General features: G+C 44.1%; 1 protein-coding gene across 10 annotated transcripts in view; it reads left to right on the forward strand.

Annotated features, from left to right (window-relative positions):
• Window positions 1-21,160, forward strand: part of Cdk5rap2 (CDK5 regulatory subunit associated protein 2) — a 194,707-nt gene that overhangs the window by 86,678 nt on the left and 86,869 nt on the right. For all 10 annotated transcript variants that reach the window (XM_013513198.1, XM_013513196.1, XM_013513197.1 and 7 more), the window contains 3 exons: window positions 5,751-5,909; window positions 9,745-9,888; window positions 18,585-18,682. In XM_013513198.1, coding sequence (XP_013368652.1) covers window positions 5,751-5,909; window positions 9,745-9,888; window positions 18,585-18,682 — 401 coding nt within the window. The remainder of the gene's footprint in view (window positions 1-5,750; window positions 5,910-9,744; window positions 9,889-18,584; window positions 18,683-21,160) is intronic.

Consider the following 21,160-nt stretch of genomic DNA (forward strand, 5'->3'; position numbering starts at 1 on the left):
GGTGTGGTCTTCCCTGACCATATAACACCTGAAAATTTGACAGATGAGCAAGTTCCCTGGACCTTGTCTTTGTCCATGGCCCACCCCCATGTCAGCAAAGCTTCCTTCACACTGTGCTCGGCAGCTTTCAAATCTGCAAGGCAATCAGAGGTTAACATGATAGCAATATAAAACAGTGACAGAGTGTGGCTTAGCCAAGTCCCGGGCCATCAGGCCATGACACAGAGTTTGGCTATGCAAATAGCCTTGTGACAACATCTGGAAAGTCCATTGTCTGCCCTCCTAGGTGAAGGCAAATTGGTTCTGACTGCCAGCAGGGTGAGACTTCATAGTCGTTGGCCGTGACTCATCTGGCTTTTGCACGGGCCATACGGAAGGGCTCTGAGCAGGTTGTATCTCCCCTGCTCTTTCCAGTTTCAAGACAGTCTGTCCCATCTCCTCATGGCCTCCAGATAGCCAACTGCTTCACGCGTACATCCCACATGTCCCATGGGAGAGTCAGCAGTGTGTGGTGTGGATGGCCATGGACTACAGATTTTACTGTGCAAATTTGCAACCAGAATTCTCCCTGCAAGCTGAGCACCAGTCAGTATGTCCACCCCTAGGATGTATTCAGCAACCGGGGAAAGGTGAAACAGCATACAGGTGTGCGAGCAAGCACCTGATACCCAGAGTCACCTGGGTCTTCCTGACTGTGATGTAGTGACCTCCATACCCTTCTATAGGTGTTGTAGGTCCTGTAAAATGGTGTGGGTTGCCCTATATTAGTGGTGACTCAGCTCTGGTATCCTCCAGTGCTGGGATATGCTGCACATTTGGGGACCAGTAAAGTCAATTCCACCTATGGCCTCTGGTCTCCTGGAACCCCCAAGACCTGGGTACCTCAGCCTGCCTCCTAACTGAGGTACAAGGAGGCCAGTGTCACTTCTCTCTGCTTTGCTGAGGCTGCTTTGGCCTTCTGGCCCTGGCCCATTGGCCATTATTGCTGCTTAGGGCGTAGCTCCACAGAGTCAGCAACACATCCAAAGGCTGCCCATCTAACTTATCTGTGGCTAGCTGGCAGCCAGCAGGTCTGTCCAGATCTGGTGCCGACTGACCTGCACTAGCTCCGTAGCCTGTCCTTGCAGGGATGGCCCTGCTCACTCAGGGCCCCCCTTCTTTTTCTCCTTTGCCGGTACAGTTTCTGTAGTTCACACCTTACCATGGTGCTTCACTTCTACATCTCCCAGCCTGGCCAGGGCATTGTGGATTGGGTGATCTTTAAAGGGGGCTAGAAGGGCTCCCAAATGTACCAGCTGGTCCGCTCACCAGGATCATGTCCTTGGTGGATGCCATCAGCAGTTCCTCATCTGGGCTATAGTACTACAGTGCAGACATCTGCTGCATGTGCATTTCATGAAGCACAGTTACCAAGTCTAGACAGTGACTTGCTCCAGCAGGTTACCTGGGTTCTGTCAAACCAGGGGAGCCGCTGCTATCAAGCAGTTTATCACAGTCTGATTACTTGTTTCTGGGGCACTCCTCTGCGCATCCTGCAGAACCCATCTCATAGAGGGGGTGCGGGCTATGTTGGCTATTTGGGACATCTCTTGTGGGCTTACCTGTGTATTATCAACCCCATTGTCCTATAGCCATAGCAGTCATGCAGGCACTGTTTCACTCACCTTCTATTTTAATTGTTTTGCCAGCTCCTGCAGCTCCATGGCTGTGTAGGTCATGTATGTTGTATGGAGGTATGGGTAGAGGTAGGTGGCCCTCCCAGTCCTCCTCCTTGGGATAGGGGTTCCTCCACCTCTACTTTTTGATGAATGTCCAGCCTCGCATGCAAAATCAGGGCATTTTCCTGGGGGTTTTCTCAGACATGAGAACTTACACTTTGGAGACATTTCTGGAGGAGGCATTGCTTCCCACGCCTTGCAATCTGAGCTCCACAGCAGCCAGCTGTTGCTCAAGGTCCTTCTCAGCTGCAGCTGGTCTACTTGCCAGACAAGGCCATCTGCCTGTCAATATCTCACCCACTATGCCAGTTGTCAGCCCACTGGGGGGCCCAGGGGAGATTTTCGAGGGTGAGGTCCTAAGGTCAGAAGAACACACATGTACAAGACGTCAGCAACAACAGTAGGCAGCATGGAGCTGAGCAGAGCAGAAGAGGGAAACAAGAGCTGCCTGCGTCTTTATTGTATAATTCTTACATGGGTTGTTATCCCATGTTTACATTCTTACATAGTGCCATAACCAGTGCATGTGTGTTTACCTGTGCTGAGTCATGGTTACATAACCACATCCCACTGTGCCCCTGTGCTAGATGAGTGGGATCATGTCCTCAGGTGTCCTTAGGTGCCCCTGAGCTTTGAAGCAGTCTGAGTGGTTCCCCACACCCTTCAGTTCTCTTATGCTGTTGGCAGCAATCCTCAGGTGGGCCTTCCACAAGCAGCACCACGTTGATTCTGTTCAGCTGGGTGTTACAAGTTGACCATTAGTTAATCCACCACAGTACTAAAAACATAAAAACTTCCTTGTCATTATCCCTAAACAAAATAGAATAACCACTATTTATGTAGTATTTACATTTATTAGGCATTTACAAACATTAGGCGTTAATCTAGAGGTGATTTAAAGTAAATGAGTAAATATACGCAGGTTATATGTAAATACTGTACCATTTTATATGAGGGGCCTGAGCAACTGCTTTTGTATCCAGCAGGCGTCCTGAAACCATTTCCCACAGATACTGAGGAATGACTGTATCCATATCATTGAAACAAACAAACACTCTTCTTTGCCCATCCAGAGTTGAATTTCTATTTTCTATTTATAATTCATGATAAGTTCTTGGTTTAGTTGTTTTGGAGTAAAATTTCCAGGCATTTTTATCATCATTTTGCCTAAAAAAAAATTTAGTATTCAGTTTTTAATGTATTTTCTTTGTTTCTTCCAAATATTTGTCCTGTTTTGTGATGTTACTAGACATCAGTGATTATTGGCAAAATGGTGATAATCTAATTTCATTCCTTTTTTTTTTTTATAGTTGACTACTTGTCCAAAGAGATACTTGTTTTTTATTGTCTATTCAGTTAGCCTGAGTTGCAGTTCATACAGGAAAGATGAAAAATAAGAGTTCTGTAGCATCGTCCAGAGGCCAGTACAGTAGCCTTCTCCTGCTGCTGCAACAGATTGCCATGAAGTTGGTGGCTTAAAAATACACATTTAAAAAGAAAATACACATTTAGAATCTCACAGTTTTGGAAGTCAGAGGTCTGAACAAGGTCTCAGCGCATCTAGGTGGTGATGGATCTTTGTTCTTCCTGAAAGCCGCAAGGCTGTGGGTCTTTTCCACCTCCTACAGGATGCCTGGTTTCTAGGCTGGTGGCTTTTTTCTATCTTCATGGCCAGCAGTAGTTGAAGGAGTCTTTTTCTTTTTCCCTTTTCTACTTTTAAGGGTCTTTTTGGTTAAAGACCTGGGTGGTAATCCAGAATAACATTTCTATATTAAGATCAACTGATTAGTGACTTTAATTCCATTTGTTACTTTTATTTACTTTTGCCATTTGAGGATTAGGATGTGATCATTTTGGGGGAACTGTTATTTCACCTGTCAGATTGACACTGGAAGTATCATTATTATGAATTCCTGGATTTCTCTTTTCTTTTTTGGTGCTGGGGATTCAACCTAGGGCCTTGCACATGCTAAGCACTGAGCCTCCAGGCCTGCTTTTTATTTATTTGAATTCATTGTTATTATACTTATTAGAATATTTTTTATCCTTGGACAAGGAAGAAGCTTATTTTAGTTGTTTCCCGAGTTCCTGGGATGTGAACCCTGGAATCTTTGGTAGCTTCCTCTGGGTGTGAAAGGGTGTCTGGGACCATCTAGTGCATTCCTGCCCCAGGTTTGCAATCATCATGCGGGTTGGAATTACCTGGAGGACTTGTTAAAACACAGATCGAGGGATCTACCTGCGTACCTGCGTCAGAGGTTTGATTTTGTAGGTCTGGGGTGGGGCCCCAAATTTGCGTAGTTAGTTATTAGGTGATGCCTATTACTCTGTTTTAGGGCCTACACTTTGAGAACCACTGCTTTAAGGGCCTCTGTTCTTCAGGTAGGACACAGAGTTAGAAATTACAGTCAGGATACTGGGAGGACACTACCTCTGGCCTTTTTCAGTGGAAGGAAGGAAGGAAACAAAATATGTTCACGTTGATGGTTAAAATTCAGTTACAGTTACAAGTTTTAGTTTAACATCTGTATGTATTTCTTTTCTCATACTTAAAATCTTGGTTCTTATGAGATTAATAATTATCTAATAAATATACATTTATATACATGCAGTTTCAGAATAGCAATACCAGTACTAATACTTATAACATGATTACCAAAAACAGTTTAAGATTTTTTGCAGTCCCTTTGTTTTTATATAAATATTTCTATGGAAGGTATAGATTACTCCGCATTCACATTACTGAAATAATTCCTCCGTTTGCACAACCAATAAACTTGATAGAAAGATTCATGTGTTTGCTCTGCTTTCAATTTTAGGTGATTTCTCTTTTATTTTGAGGAAAATTATGTAAGCATTTAAATGTTTCCAATGTCATGTCTGTAAAATAAATTGTAGCCCTTCTTTTTTGTTGTTTTGTTTTGTTTTTTGAGACAGGGTCTCACTAGTTCAGGCTGGCTTTGAACTCATGACGTAGCCTAGATTGGCCTCAAACTTGTGGTGATCTTCCTCTTTCAGCTTCCCTATTGCTGGGATTATTAACATGAACTCTCATGCCCAGCTTGTAGCCCCTGTTTCTACCTCTTCTCCCTTGTTCTGTCCTGTATTTTATAGGCACACTATTTAATTTGTTCTGTGGTTAAATGAATGGCAATATGCTATATATATTTATTTCTCTTGGATTTCTCTTCCTCTCTCCCCCAACTTAATATATCCTGAACATTACTTTAGGGCAGTATATTTGTAGAGAGTCCTCATTCCTTTTTCTTTATAGCTTGAGAGTGCTCCATTGTGAGAATGTATCTTAGTTCATTCCTCTACTGGTGGACATTTGGATTGGTACAACCTTTTGCTATTATGAATTATACTTTAGAATTACAAAGGATATATATTTTAAGGTAGTCATACTCATACTGTATGCTGCTTTTTTCCTGTCTCCTTAACATTATAACATGGACATTCTATGTTATATAAATTCTTTGTAAATGGTATTAAGATTTTTTTCTGATAATTAATACAAGATTACTTGAGAATTTTAGAAACTCAAAGGAAAAAACAAGTAAAAATAAACCACGCTCTCTACTTAGGGATGCTTACTATTTTGATGTGTTCCCTCAAGACCTTATAGCATTTATATAAACATTTAGAAAGCAGTCACTACATACATTTTGATACCTTGGTTTGTTTTTACTCATAACTGTGCTTTTTTTTTTAATACTGTACTCTTAAAATTTTCTATTATTTCTTGGTTGTTGGCCATGTCTTTCTGAGTTTTCAGCATATAAATAAATGCATGCATAAAATTTTTTCTAAATTTCACCTTTTTAAAGTTGGTTTCTGTAAGACTCTACATGGGAAGCCAGTGTACATTTGTTAAATATTTCTTTAGCTTGTTGTCTTCTGACAGTAATTGGGCAAGCCAAACATGTAAGAGGCTGTACATGTGCTGCTCAAGTGAGCACAAACATGTAAGAGGTTGTGACTTTGAAATTTTTGATAAATGAATTTCATTTTCTCTTTTGCTTCTTATAGGACCTAAGAAATGAAGTTGAAAAATTACGCAATGAAGTAAATGAACGAGAGAAAGCAATGGAGAATCTTTTGAGTGAAAGCAATAAAAAATTGCATAATCAAGAACAAGTGATCAAACATCTAACAGAAAGTGCCAATCAGAAGGACTTGTTGCTTCAGGTACCATAACTTTTTTTTTTCTTTTGTATTTAAACCTTTTGATTTAGCAGCCCCCCACCCCACCACACACACACTTATTTGCAGGAAGATTTTTTTTTTTTTTTGAGACAAGGTCTCGCTATGTAGTTCAGACTGGCCTTGAGCTCAATTTGTAGCCCATGCTGGTCTCAAATTCACAATGATCCTCCTGCCTCAGCCTCCCAAGTGCTGGGATTACAGGCATGTACCACCCACCCGGCTTGCAGGAAGATTCGTGATTTCAACCTTCATTGCTATGATTCAGAGCACTTTAAGTTTTCTTTATATCATTTGGGCCTTAGGCGCCAGGGAAGTAAGAGAAATAGAAAACTCCGAGGGAAGAACTCACGCTGGGTCATGCGATACGCAGCTGGTACCTGACCCGTTCTGCTTTGGTGCCTATACCACTCACCAAGTATTTCTGCTGTGGGTACTGCCTGTGCCTTCTTTGGGACATGCCTCTTGTCTCTTCTGTACTTCTCTGACTGTTCCTTTCAGTTTAGAATACCTTTCTTGTTTGGTATGTCTTGAATTTTTGAAATTGAACTCAGACTTACAAGTAACCATGATGGACTACACATAGGTATGTATTTCTGCTCCCTGTGGAAAGCCTCAAGGGTTAACTAGGAGAATGGAAGGAGGAACAAGCATAGGTATGAGTGGCAGTGCAGTATTGGATAGGTGGATGACCAATAGTAACAGAATGGGATTCAGCTTTTAACATTCTGCTACATATTTGGGGATGAAAAGCCAACAAAAAGCAAAGTGGTTATGATACAACTCCAGAAAGGCTCAGCAAGTTTTGAGTGTAGGCTGATACCTTTGAAAACAGGAGATTTAGCTGGAATCTTAAGCAATTGTAGGTGATGCTCTTCTCCCCACCAACAGGAGATCTCCAGAGACCTTAAACCATAGAAACTCTAGCCTAGAGATTACCAGATGCAACCGAGAGCAGGAGTGCATCACTTACATACAAGTGGGGAGGGAGTAAGAAGTGTGCATAAGAAGCAGTGAGATTCTTCCCAGGAGAGAAAGATCTGAAAGGCGCTGAGAGTTGAGACTCCTCCAGCCAAACAGCCTGGTGCCCACTAGAATGTCTCACAGTGAGGCCACTCTTGCCATCGCATTTTTGTACTCAGAGTGCTTTTGATCACTTTTAACCCTTGAAGGTTAAAGGTAGATTGCCTGAGTGTATCAAACAGGAGAAAATTGTTGAAGGTGATTGACAAACGCCCAAACAGATAGGACAAAGGTACACTCAGAAAATAGAAACAATGCAAAATTAGATAGCTTTAAAAGATCCAAAAAGTTCAACACTATAACATCATAAGCTAAGAAATAGATCAGGATCTGATTTTATACCTACCAAAAAAAAAATGATCTATTGGGAATTCAAAGCATGATTGTAGGTGTAAAACGATTAGTAGAAGTGTTAAGTCTCCCCAAAAATAGAACTGAATGCACAAAATATGGGAACAAAGGAGAGAAAACGTAAGGAAACTAAAGGCATGATTCAAGAGCTCCAAAATATGACTAAGAGGAGTTCCAGGAAGACAGAACAGGCAAAGCGGAGGGAAGAAAAATTTTCAGGTTATGAGAGACCGTTTCCCAGAATGGAAGGATGGTTGTTCCTACATGCCAAGGGCCTGCTCTGTTTCTAGCACAAGGAGTAAAGAAGACACACATGCCTCAGCAAGTCACTGTGGAATTTTAGAACACGGGGATAAAGAGATCTGCAGGGCTTCCAGGGAGAGGACAGTGTAGGGCACATACAAAGACCTGGACTTGCTGTGACATCAGCATTCTTAGCAGCAACAACAGACACAGAAGAGAGAGGAACAATGCATTTGGACTCTGAGGAAAAGTGATTTTCAGTCCAGCATTCTGTCCCTAGCCAGGCTGTCAGCAAGGGCGAGGGCAGATTAAAGGTGTTGCCAGGTGTTTGGTACCCTCAGTCGTTTGCTTCCCATGTACTCTTGGAAGAAGCTCTGGGAGAGTGATTCTAGTAAAAAAGGGAATAAAGAGAGAGGGAGAGAGATGGGGGTTCAGAAAGTGGAAATTCCCCTGGAATGTGGCAAAGGGATGTCCCGGGCTGAAGCCGAGCCACTCATATGGACAATCCAGGTTTGGGCCATCGAGGGAGGTGTCAGCGGGGGTAGCTTCAAGAAACTAAAATGGAACTGATTGATTATCTGATGTATGTTGTTGTTGTTGCTATTGCTGGTTTTGAGACAGGGTCTCTGTGTAGTTCAGGCTGCCTTAAACTCGCTGTGTAGCCCAAGCTGGCCTTGAACTTGCAGTGATCCTCTTGCCTCAGTGTCCCATGTGCTAGGATTACAGGCGTGCACTACCACACCCGGCTGCCTGATGTGTTTTAGGTTGTTTTAGAGAGAGTGGAGATAAATTTACAGTTAGTACACATTAAATTTTATAAACCAAGTAAACAAATAGGATAAAGCATTTACCAATTCCAGGAAAGCAAAGAATTAAACACAAATGGAAATGTAATCATGGAACACTGACTGAGCAGTATTTGCATGGCTATAAAAATATAAATGTGGAATATTGATTTGACTAAAATTATGATACAATTGTGAGGAGAAGTGTTGAGGTGCAGATGATATGAGAGCTAAATCCATAATGTAAACCAGTAGATAAAACCAAAGCCCAGGAAATCAAGAAATTTGAGAGGAAGACTATAATACAGAAGCAGGGAAATAAGTAGCTGAAGAAATAACTACAGAGTTGCAAGGTTTTTTATAAAGTAGAACTTAGAAGTGAGAAATGGGGAGGTGGCGAATTACCGTTCACCAGGTAGACCTTATACAGTGCCATTTGACAAACTATATGTGTATAACTGAACTTTTAAAAATCGAAAATGAAAGTGTAATTTAAGGGCAGCTGTATTAAAGCAATTCTAGAAAGGTAGTGTTGGTTGATTCCTAGTTCTTCCTATTGCAGTTCAGTGGGTTGTTATAAAGAATTACTTCTGCTTCTCTCTTTTTGAATTCACCTAACTTCTTCCAAATGTTTGGCAAACTCAATCTTGCCAGGGGCTTCGGGGTAAGCTGTGATTCCTACCCTTGATTCCCCACAGAGTGTGAACAGAACCTGAGTTCACGAGCCTCCCGTTTTAAATGGTTGGAGTAGATTCTGTGCTTGAACTCGGCCAAAGACTAGAGAAATGGTCTCCAGCGCTGTCATGTTGCTGGATTCAGATCTTCCCAAGGGGTACAGCTGGCGATTGTACTGTGTCATTAAGGAAGAGCCTTTTAGGGGTGACCAGACACTAATACCACATTCACAGTCTTGGCTTTCTCTTTCTGGAAATCAGATCTTGTGGATGTGGACAATTAAATTTTGTGAAATTTGCAGTGTCTCAAGAGAGACTAAGACTTGTCTGGATTTTAGTGTACAAGCCCTCAGAATAGGAAAGTAGAACAGGAAACAGACCCGAGATTACACCCTAGGATGGCCCCAGGAGTGTTACTAGTTTCAGTGGGTCAGAACCTCGTGTTACCTTCCACAGCCACTGAAGCGCAGTCCCAGCGGCGGCAGGTAAGGGAGGTTTGCAGTGACTGCCACTCTCCTCGACTCTGCCTTGCCGCAATGCCGCTGCTCTCTCAGTTGTAATAACTTGCAAATGGAGTTACATTACAGTTTTGTAATTGCCTAATATTTTGGGATGATGGAAATTATTTCGGGGACCTATGGGTATTATAACAAAATAAAAAATCTTCCCTTACAGAGTTTAGGAAAATCTCAGAATATTTTTTTCATGTTGAAAACTTTCTTATGATTTGTTTCATTTCCTTAGAAATTCAATGAAAAAGATTTGGAAGCAATACAGCGGAACCGTTATTTAATGGCTGCGGAGGATCCCAAGTTCAGGAGTGAAGGCTTAATAACAGAAAAGCGCTCTTCTCAACAGTCACCAGGCAGCAAACTCATCTTCTTGGGGGTAAGCTTGACTGAAATTGGATGTTCACATGCCAGTGTATTCATATTCTGTTCTGAAACATACTTGATAACTCTTTTGATCTAGCCATCCTCCAATGCTTCCTTGCTGATAATTGAGCTCACAACAGGTACAGGGAGCTCTTCTCCCAGTCACCGTGCAGATTAGTATCCTTCGCTGAGTCTTAGTATTTGCCCTGCATGTGAAACCGAGAAATCACAGCTTGTTAAAAGAAGAGCCTCATATTTGCTCCATCAAGGAACTGCCTCTTAGGAACTATGTGGCTCCAAGAGGTGAGGTTTTTCTCTTTAAATGGGATCCAGCAGGTCCTTCGTCATCCAGCCCCACATTATCTTTCATGACCGACAATAGCTGATTTCTTGCAGATTCCTGTAAACAGCACGTTTCTTCCTTTGTGCCTTTGTCTTTGCTCTGCCATCTGCCTGCATGGCTTTTCCTTTCTTCTTGCTGACCCCTGAGCATCCCTGTGGGTGCCACTTGAGTGTCGCCTTTCCCATGGGCGCTTCCCTGACCTGCTGCACTGTGGCACCTTCTCTTCCTCTGCCTGGCAGCACTTTACAGGCCCCTCTGCTGTCGCACTTGCTCCATGTTTTGGTGTTTGCTTCCCTCCATCTGAGCCCCTGTGTGGCACTGAGGGCAGACCTGTAGGGCTAGGAACTGGCACTCATCCCTGAATTCTGATGTTCAGCCGAGTGCCTGGTTCTGTAGATGCTAGTTGAGTGAGGGAATGGATAATGCAAACAGGCAAGCAGATATGGGACAGGAAAAGAGTTAACTGTAGACCAAGTTTTAAAAAAAAAACTTGTCTTTAATTAAGTTCGTATGTGCAGAAGACAGAGCACTCTTACTCAAATTAGTTCCCTGATGAATGGCTATGATTGTGACTTACGGTTTTATTGAGGGTGATCCTCAAAATCATTAACAACCATACAGCGTGGGTATCAGGCCTCAGAACAGACTTGGGCAGTAGGACTGGAGTGGGGAGCTGAAGGCCTGCCCTTGTGCCAGGTTTGACCTCTGTAGATAGCGGATCACAGGGCAGATCCTAGGGTCCATGAGGTGGGGCTAGGCAGTGGGATGGTTGGAGTGGATGGGCTGGAGTTACTTTCTAATAGGTGTAGGAATATTTTAGTAGCCAAGACTAGCCGTTATGTTGCATATCAGCTCAGTATCAGACCTGGTCCTGGTGCCATTGGCTGAACAGTTGGAGTTCTTTCTTAATTCTGACTGTTTGTATATTTGCATTTTGCTGATATGCATGAGAATGCCAGCATGGATTAGTGCCACCCTTGGGCTGGGCCAGAAATCTGGGGCCCTGGATTTCTCTTTCAGCTTTGTCATTTTATTTAGGTAACCTTGGGCATGGCTGACAGACTGTCTCAGGGCTAGTATTTTGTGATTCTAACTTACATTTATTGTATGATTTTGACCAGTTAGTTGGGCATTTAAGATGTACTTAACCTGTAATAAGGCATTGTGTTTGAAACAAGGTAGCAGCCCATCAGGTTTTTTTTTGTTAATAAGGATATAAACTTCACTAATCTGGATACATTTAGTTAAATGTTATTTTGAGTCACATTTTAGTCATGAAAAAGTGTGTGTTGAAGAAAATATTTATAAATTATTGAACAGGGTGAGTATTTTATGTTTATTCTCACCAGTTTTATCATCTCTGCCATTTTGTGTTTAGTTTGTGTGCTGGGAAATATCTGTACTTCTTATAACCACAAGTTGAAAGGCATTCCATGGGCAGTTTGGTAATCTATAGATCCTGGTGATGTTTAAATTACTATGAAAAATACTGAAGCATTTTAGCAACAGTTTTAATCTTTTCTGTAAGACTAATTGCAAATTACGGGTAAAGAATTACAAATTATCATGAGAATTATAAATGTGTAGGTGTCACTTTAAGGAATCCCAACTGTTGCAGATTTATGCCCCCCCCCATGCTTTTCCGATTATAGTCCTTTCTTTGTACAAAATGTAGATTTCTTCTGCTGTGCTCTGGGCCATTTTGTATTGATTTAGAGTTTATCCTCTGCCCATTTTTACAAAAAGCTCAAGGCTCTGATGATGTCTCCATAGAGTCTGGGGAGTTTGTTTTCCGTCGAATCATTGTGTGATCCTGAGAATTAATGCTAGATGATCAGGGAATTGAAGAAGAGAGAGTAAAACACACTGACCGTATTTGACTTGCTGAAGCTGGAGATTTATAGCTTGGTTGTTGACATGGTTGGGACATTGCTGCTGAATTTTCCAAGTATTAAAACAAATGTCTTTGTTGCAGGACAGTGACATAGCTACTGAAATAGACACTTTCTATTTACTAGGCCTCTAAATTGTCTTGATTACCAAGAACTGATCCATTAAACTTTCTCTTTACGTGTCTGCTGCCTCTTCAGGTTGTGGCCAGCGCATTATATGTGTTTCCTTCAAGTCATTAAGGAAACAATGGCATGGTAGAAACTACAGGGTGCTTTTGTGTCAGAATGTCAGTCCTGCTATTTACCAGCCCTGTGACCTTAGACAAGTGGTTAATCTCTCTGAAAAGCACCTCCATAATCTGTAAAGTGGAAATCAGGTACCTTCCTTCTGAGAGGATTAGAAATAATATAAGTGTACCAGTTAACATTCTTCAGAGTGCAAGTTATAGAAGCCAACACTGAATAAACTTTCTTGGAAGGGGGTCTTAACTGGGAACATACTGGATGCTTTTGCAGATACCAGGCAGGAGCTGAGCAGCCGCACTCCGGGGAGGGTGAAAAGTGTGCTAGCGGGGAGGGTGAAAAGTGTGCTAGCCCCTAGAGCTCAACAGCAGAGGCCAGGGGCTCTGATCTGCCTTTTACGTGACTTCGCCCCTGTAACTCCCAGATGTCCGGTGTTTCTGTCTAAATCTTGCAATTCCTTGGAGAGAACTGTAATGGTTTAGTGTGGGGTCAGGACCTGGCTTACAAAGGAGAGACCTTTTTCCAGTACTTGGCCCCGGGTCACCATACTGCAGGGCTTCGCTCCGCTGTGGAGAGCACACTGCAGTCACACACACAGTAGATAGGCAGCAGCAACAGGTCTTTCCTGTGAGGAGGCCTCCTGTCTCAGCTGCTTCTTGTTTGGAGGGGTTAGGTGGAGGGTGAGAATTGATGTCCCCGCCCCGCCCCCCCCAGTTAAGCCAGGTCCTTCTCGCTGCTTCTCTGGGCAGTCTGGCCCTCTCCCTCTGTGCCGAAGAGGTCTACTGGGCTGTCAGCTCTGCTGAGGAAGCCAAATGACTTCATTCTAATGGGGCATGATTCAACGCAGGGGAATAGGTGATTGATGAAATGGGACCCGAATGGCTCCGAAGAGTTCATTTATTTAACGTGGGTGAGCAATTTGCTTCTAGGAAGACGTTGGCTCACTCTGACTTCCATTATGCAAAATATCCACAGGAATCTCTGCTCTTAAGATTCATGTCACTCCCTGTGTTCCCCTCTTACCTGTTTAATCATCAGTTCCTCAAGTATTTGTGGCAGCATTTGACTCGTGCCAGGCACGGTGCTTGGCTTGGGACATGGCTGCTGGCAAGGCGCTCAGACTCCGCACAGGTGGTTGGCACGCGAGCTCTGGGATGAAGGTGAACCTGGGCGCTCTGGAGGCTGGAGGAGGGCGGGAGGGTTTTCTGGTGGTTGGGCCTGAGCACATCCTGTAGGGTGCTCTGGCGTGTGTCAGTGGGGCGTGGTAAGTGATGGCACTTGGATTTTGGAGAGTAAGGAGGAGTCCCTGCCGCTCCTGGGAGGGACTTCTGAGTGACCCTGAGCTAGAAGGGCAGGAGAAGGGGATGAGGGCAGGATGAGGAGAGTGGTGGCCTAAACCCTGGGGAGGGTGGGACTCTCTCCCAGGAAGTAGAGGGGAAAGGAGCTGAGCTGTGCATCCAGGCCCCTGATGTGGCCGTGGGTTTTCTTTCTCTAGGGCTTAGAGCCCAGCCTCCCGAGATTCAGTCAACATGCAGGGCCCCAGGGATTGGGTGCACATGCGCTCCACATACTGCATTCCTAAAATCTTTGTTCCATCCACCAGAAATCTACATTTACTGCTCTTTTTTTCCTAGCGCTTGTTGGTCAGCTTTAAGTTACAAGCACAAACTCTGACTTTACCACTTGTTAGCTGAGTGGTCTCAAACATGTTACCTCTGCTCCCAGAGAATCAGTTTCATCAGCTGAAGAGCAGGAAGACTGACCTAGCCCCCTGCACTGTTGTGGTGCTAGAGATAATATCTGTAAAGACCTAGCTTAGTATCTGGAACATAGGACAATTAGCATTTAGGTGTTTACTCCATGCCAAGCATTGTTCTGACAGCTTTGTGTAGATTAACTCATTTAATCTTGACAATCCTGTGAGGTATACAGATTATCACCTTAGTTTATAGGTGAGGTTACTGAAGCACAGAGAGGCTGAATAGTTTTTTCAAGGTCACACAGTTAACCGGGTCACATACTCCTAAACAGCACTGCCTCTTGCGTTAGGTGCTCAAGAACAGTAGGTTGTGTTTCATTTGTGTGTTTTTGAGCAGGCTGGCCATGAACTTGCAGTCCTCTGGCCTCTGCCTTCCAAGTGCTAGGATTGTAAGCATGCACTACCACACCTGGCTAAGGATTTCTTATTTTGTCATTGGCTTTTCTTGTTTCCTTTGGCAGGTTTGTGTGGCTGGCATGTTACCTGTGTCAGTTATACCTGAGCTTGGCATCATTATGGGACAGTGAGGGGTGGACTGAAAAGCGCAGGCTTGTGGCACATGTCCTGCCTCATGACCCGACCTCTGTGGCGTGGGGAGCAGGGGGCACCTCAGTTGTGAGGATCCCAGAGAGCACCTCATGGTGGCCGCCATGCTGAGGACTCGGTCCTGAATTGTTTGTTTGTCTTGTCCTTTTCAGCTCTGAGCCACTCTCTTCGGGGTGCCCTGGCTGCACAGGAGCTTGTGTGTAGGTTGGGAGCTGAGAGACACAGTTTTCGTGTGCAGAGGCATCTGGAAGCTCCTGTGCCAGTGGCAGGTGGCGTGCTTTGCACGGGCCTGACATTTCTAACAGTCTGGGTGACTGACTTGTTGGGACCAGCCTGCTAGTTCAGCACTGAAGGTCCTTATGGGCAGGTGCTGCCTAGGCCCTGTTTTGTTAGAGCTGGAAGCACAGCGGGGTTCTCCTGGGTCTGGGGACTTAGGCTTTTTCCCTCTCCATCGTCTTGGCAGCCTAACTGTAGCCAAGGATCCCTGGAATCATGTAAATGCGCAAAATAAATGTATGGGATTATGAAGGCTACTAAACATTTTGCAGTTTTTAAAATACAAAAACTTATGCTGTAAAATGGTATGGCAGTGACTGTAGTGACCATTATAGCTCTGAAGGTAGTGATAAGCATAAAAATCTTGTGATGTTTTGTGGGATCTGTGTTACGTATAAAATAACTGTATTTCTTTTGATGACCAAGTCACCAGGATAATGCTAGCACTACTATGGTTTATAGCAATACCAATTTTCCTTCAACTTGTAATGGAGAGGTGTGCTAAATTTCAGCCAGAAGTTAATGGAAATAAAGATACAATAATTTCTTGTGTTCACATTCTTTTTTCTTTTTTTTTTTTCTTTTTCTGTTTTGGTACTGAGAATTGAACTCAGGACCTTGCGCTTGCCAGGCAGGTGCTATGCCGCTGAGCTGTATCACCCTCTGTTCATATTCTTGCAGCCTCTAGATTTTAGTTAGGTCAGGAACCCCTGGCCAAGCTGATATCTTAATGTGAACTACAAAGGCTGTTTTTGGTGCCCGTTAACAGAGTTTTCTCTCCAGCATTCGGACACCACCTCATTTCTGCTGCGTGCTGTGCTAGGCGTTCTGCATACATTAACTTCAGTATTTATTCTGTATGTTGAAATAATTTCAAATTATAGAAAAGTTACAAGAATAAAGGATTTTATTTTTTCTCCTTCACCTGAAAGAAAGTTCCAATTAAAGCCCTGTCCTCTCCAAATACTTTAGGGTATATTTTCTTTTTAAACAGAGACACTCAGCTCAGCTACTGCACCCAAGAAATTAGCCCAGACTGATCACTCCCTTCTAATCCTCAGACTTGTAGTTTATCTGTTTTCTGAGTAATGATCTTCCCAGTGATAGAGTTGGTTCAGTATCACACCTCACTTTTTCTAGTCTTGATTCTTTAGTCTGTGGTCTGAGACAGTTCCTCAAGTTTTTCTTGACAGGCATGACCTTGAAACCTTTGAAGTATCCGATATGTTGGTGGATGGCTGCCCTTCAGTTTGGGGGTTCGTGATCTCCTTGGCGGTTAGATTGAGTGTGTACATCTTAGTCATGAGTGTCGCAACAGTAATGGTGTGTTCTTCCCATTGTACCTGGTCCAGTGGTGCATGATTTCAGCTTGTCCCATCACTGTATAGCCATCCTGCCTTGGAAAAGTGCATCAAGGCAGTGTCTGCCAGGGGTCTTGATTGTCCATTACTCTTTTTTTCCTTTGTATTAAATAAATACCTTGTGGTAAGTGTTTTCTGTCTGTATAAATTCTTATCTTCAAGCGTTCACTTACTAGTTTTATCATCTTTTTATGTTTCTTGGCTGAATTATTTACTACCATGATGGTTGCCAAATAGTGATGCTTCTAATTCCATCATTCATTCTACATTTATTAATTATCATTTTACTGCAAAGAAAAGCCAGTTCTTCTCATTTATTCACTCATATCAGTATGGATTCATAAATTTCTGTTTTATTCAGTGGGTTATAATCCATCATTATCATTATTTTGATGTTCAAATAGTCCCCGATTTGGCTGGTGGAAGCCTTTTTAAACTGGCTTCTATGTCATTTTGACAAAATTCATCATTTATTTCTTTTTTAGCTTTATTAAAGCATAATTGACAAAAATTTTATATTTTTAAAGTGTACAACTTGATATTTTGATATTGCATACATTGTGAAATAATTACCGTAATCAAGTTGATGAATATATCTGTTGCCTCACATTAGTGCCAACTTGGGGGACACCTTTAAGATCTACCTCTTAGCAGATGTCAAGTGTGCAATACGGTATTGCTCACTGGAGTCACCATGCACCTCCAGAACTTACTCATCTTGTATAACAGACCTTGTATCTGAAAAATAACTCCTCCTTTTCTCCTTGCCCCAGCCCCTGGCAACTAGCATTGAACTCCTTAAGCACTTCTTCATTTTCTAGCACAACAGAATGCTGGAATCACACCTTCTGCTGTCCCTGATTTCCCATGTCTCAATATTGGAATTAGTCCAGGGGTCCCTGTCTCCTAACAATACACAATTTCTCTCTTGTCTGCTCCATAACTCTGTAAAGTGGAGGTTATTGTCCACCATTTCTTAGGTAAAAATGCCACGGTTACTGGTAAGAAACTGCCAAACTAGTAAGTGGCAGGGCCAAAATTTAATCTTTAAAAAATACCTCGCAGTTGTAAATGTTCACAACCTGTGTCCTCATTTCATAAAAGTGGGGACTGAACCTGATAGAGGACCGTTCAGCTGCTTACCCAAGGTAAGCAGCGACCTTTGCTGTGCTCTGGATGCCTTCCAGGTGCCACTCGCTTGCCTTCTGCTCCACTTTAACATGTTCATGATGGGGCCACAACTCATGTCTCACTGCTGGGCAGCTTGAGCTACTGGTGGCACGTGGATGACTGTCTCATCGGGAGGCTTGTAGCAGTGGTAGTACAAATGGATCTAACCACTTGTGTCAGTCTTTTCACTAACAAAATTAATGAAAAGCTGCTGGGTAGGACAGCCATGAAGCCTGGACCGGTGGTTCAAGCTTGCGCATTGGTCCAAGCTGGCGGGAACATGTTACATTTCTTGACCCCAGGATTTGTTAGGTTTTAGTTTATGAATTTCTCTTCTTTGGAGCAAGAGCAAGTGTGATGAGGCTGGGGAAATGGCTCAGTGGCATAGGCGTCTGCCTGGTAAGCGCAAGTTCCTGAGTTCGATTGTCGGTGCCAAAAAAAAAGAGCAAGTGTGGCAAGACATTTTCTTTGTAGTGTTGTGAAAATAATGATCAATAGCTTTTAGGAATGATAGTTTTACCTTGGGTAAGGAAGGTGTCTATGATTCATAGCTGTTGGGTGTTGGAAGCATAGTTCTGTTTTGTGCTGGGTAAATGTATTAGCTTCACTGTAACAAAATGCCTGATGTAACTAACTTATAAAGAGAAAAGCTTCATTTTGGCTCACAATTTTGGAGATTTCAGTTGGGCCTCTGGTGGGGGTACTGGGGTGCAGTGGCAGGGAGTGGAAAGGTAGTGGAGCAGACTGCTTACCCCATGGCCGGGGAACAAGAAAGAAAAAGGAGGGAGCCTCTTCTCAAGGGCAAGCCCCTAATGACCCAAGGATGTCGCAGTAGACCCCACTTCTCAGAGTTTCTACTGCCTCTCGGTAGTGCCACCCTGGGGACTGAGCTCCTGACACGTTGGCTTTTGGAGGACAGTCCAGATGCACACTGTGGCAGGCAGGCCTTCCCCGCTTGTCCTGCAGGTGGTGCTGTCAGACTGTGGTCTGAGCCAGAGCCTGGCTGGGTCGCACCTCCCAGTGGTTTTAAAAACCAGAACTAGCCACATACACTTGATTAATATAGAGCTGCACTCTTAAGATTCTTCCCCTAATGCTGGATGCCTTTGTTCTTTCCAGGAAAAACAACAGTCAGACTATGAAGAGCTAATGCAGGTCTTAAAGAAGGAGCGGGACATCTATTCCCACCTGGTGAAGTCTCTGCAGAACTCAGACAGGTGAGGGTTTCTGTGTGGACGTCATGCGCATGTGAGGGCATGCGTCATGGGCATGTGCACGTGGGAAGTGCTGGTGGCCTCCGACCCAGCAAAGCCTGCCAGTTTGCTGGGGAAATTTACAAAGTGCCTGGTGATGGCCTTACTTAACAATCAGGTTTTCCTGTTTCTGTCGAGAATTGCCTCATTTTGGCAACAACATCAGGATAAAGTATAATACTCAGATTTTAAAATATTTTATGCTATACTTAGGGATGCTTCCGTGTGTATTCTTATCTTGTATGCTCGTCAGAGCTGTTCTGCGAGGTAAGTGGTGATATCGGAGCTATTTTACATGAGTCCGTGCAACTTAAGGGAGGTGTAGTGACTTGTCCACGGTCATACAGATGTTGCCAGAGCTCTAGGAGCCAGGCAAGTCTCTGTGCCTGGGAGTGACCTGTGTCTGCAGAGACACTGAAATGCTTTGGTGCCGGCGGTGTGATGAGGACAGTGAGTTACAGGCCAGCAGTCTTGTTCTGGTCCTGGCTTTCCCGCTCACTGCCTCTGTGTCCCGAGGCAAGTGGCCTGCTCCACGCTTCTGTGTGCACCTCCATCAATGCAGGATTGACCTCAGGAGTTTTTTACACAAAAACAACATCCCTTTCCACACTGGATAGTTACAGTTGAAAGATATGAGATCTAGGATTCATTTCAAAACAGCACAGAAGCTGAGGAAGGGGTGGAGATAGCAAAGGAACAAGATTGGCCCTGGCCTCCTGGTTTGTTGTCTGGGTTGTGGGTGGATGGAGGCAGGGCTCATCACATAGCTTGTCTTTTTCTGTATATGTCCAGAATTGTCTATAATAAGTTAATCAACATCACCCTTCACTTTTCCTTTGTGTGTACCCTTTGCAAGCTCTTCTCTGTCCTAGGACTGTGTTTTCCTGCCTCTGCCCTCACCTCTGTTTTTTTTCCTACCCTCTTCCTGACCTCCCCTGCTTTGCCTCCCACTGCTTCTTGAGAATTTGCCTCTGTGTCACTCTTGTGAGGAGGCTCAGCTGGCTGCCGGCTGTTACCCTTCTGCTTCCTTCCTGACCCCCTGGCCCTCTTGTGGTCACCTGTGGCCACTCCACCTGCTGACCTCCTCTAGGAGCTCCCCCAGGGTCATGGGGAGCCTCTATAGGCTGTGTTGCTCGGAGCCCTTAGGAGATGCTCTATGCAGAATGCCCCTCCCCTGCTTCAGGCTTCTAAACTATGAGATAATTTCCTGATTTTAAAATCTGAAATGAATTGAGAGAAAACGAAAACATGTTGGTGAAATCCCAGGTATGGGCATCTCTCTCTGAAAGTGAGCTTTTTCCGGAAACCTCAGCTGCTGGCCATTTTCACTGGGCGGGGTGGGGGCGCTGAGTCATGGAGAACTCCAAGAGGGCCTGGACCAATTTTGCTTCAGTTGGCACGGCTTCTCCGGGAGGGAGCAGGGTAGATTCTGAGCACTGAGACATGCTGTGGGAGGTGCCTCCCAAGCCCTCTCAGCATCATGGATGCCTCCGAGTTTCACAGGTTCTTCCCTAATGAATAAAAGTGCAGATAAGGCTGGAGGGGTCAGAGCAGTGACCAGCCAGTGTGCTTAAAAGGTTTCCTGTTCGTCTTCAGACTTGGAGTACATTAGGGAAAGATGGCCTGGGTCCACATCCCAGCTCTGTCACCCAGCAGTTCTGAGCTCGTGCAAATAATTTCTATGCTGAGCCTCAGTGTGTGGGTTTGTAAAGAGCAGATTGGTGGTCTGCCTACTTATCTACCCACTCCCTCCCTACCTACTTATCTACCTACCTGCTCACCTACCTACCACCTAATCTACCTGCCTGCTAACATACCTGTGTACCTATCCACTTACCTCTCTGCCTATTTACCTACCTACTTACCTACCTATTCTCCCACTTACCTACCTACTCACCCACCTATCTCCATCTCACAGGGTTGTTTGGATACAAGAGATGATACTGTGTAAATTCCAGCACTACCTGGCGCAGAGTAGGCACTCAGTAAATAATGACACTTATTAAGCACGACAACATAAAATGTTCCTGCCTGCCTCACTGCGCCATCATGTGTGAGCTTAGCCCACGGGCTTCTGGATCCTTGGAGCCTAGCACGTCCAGGGGCAGAACTATGGGCGAGGGCAGGTGGCGCTCTCATTTGTGACCGCAGTGCTGCTAACTCTCCAGAAACTGGCAATAAAGGAGGGTGAGTGGAGGCACAGACATTTGTGATTAAAATGGGAACAAGAGGAAGGAAACTGTGAGCCCGATCCTTTTACCTTTCCTTTTTATTCTCCATGGGAGCACTTGGAAATCTGTGGCTTTACTGCACATTGTGTCCCTAAGATGTGAAGGGTACCACAGTGAAAAATGATCAGAGCTGCCTCTCTTTTGCTTCTGAGCCTCGGTCCTTGCTGGCGTGTCCATCTCCAGGGCTCGTTTCCTCTGCACTTCCTGTAAC

Source organism: Chinchilla lanigera, unplaced genomic scaffold (genome assembly GCF_000276665.1).
Source record: "Chinchilla lanigera isolate Chin_1 unplaced genomic scaffold, ChiLan1.0 scaffold00018, whole genome shotgun sequence".
Taxonomy (NCBI): Eukaryota; Metazoa; Chordata; class Mammalia; order Rodentia; family Chinchillidae; genus Chinchilla; species Chinchilla lanigera.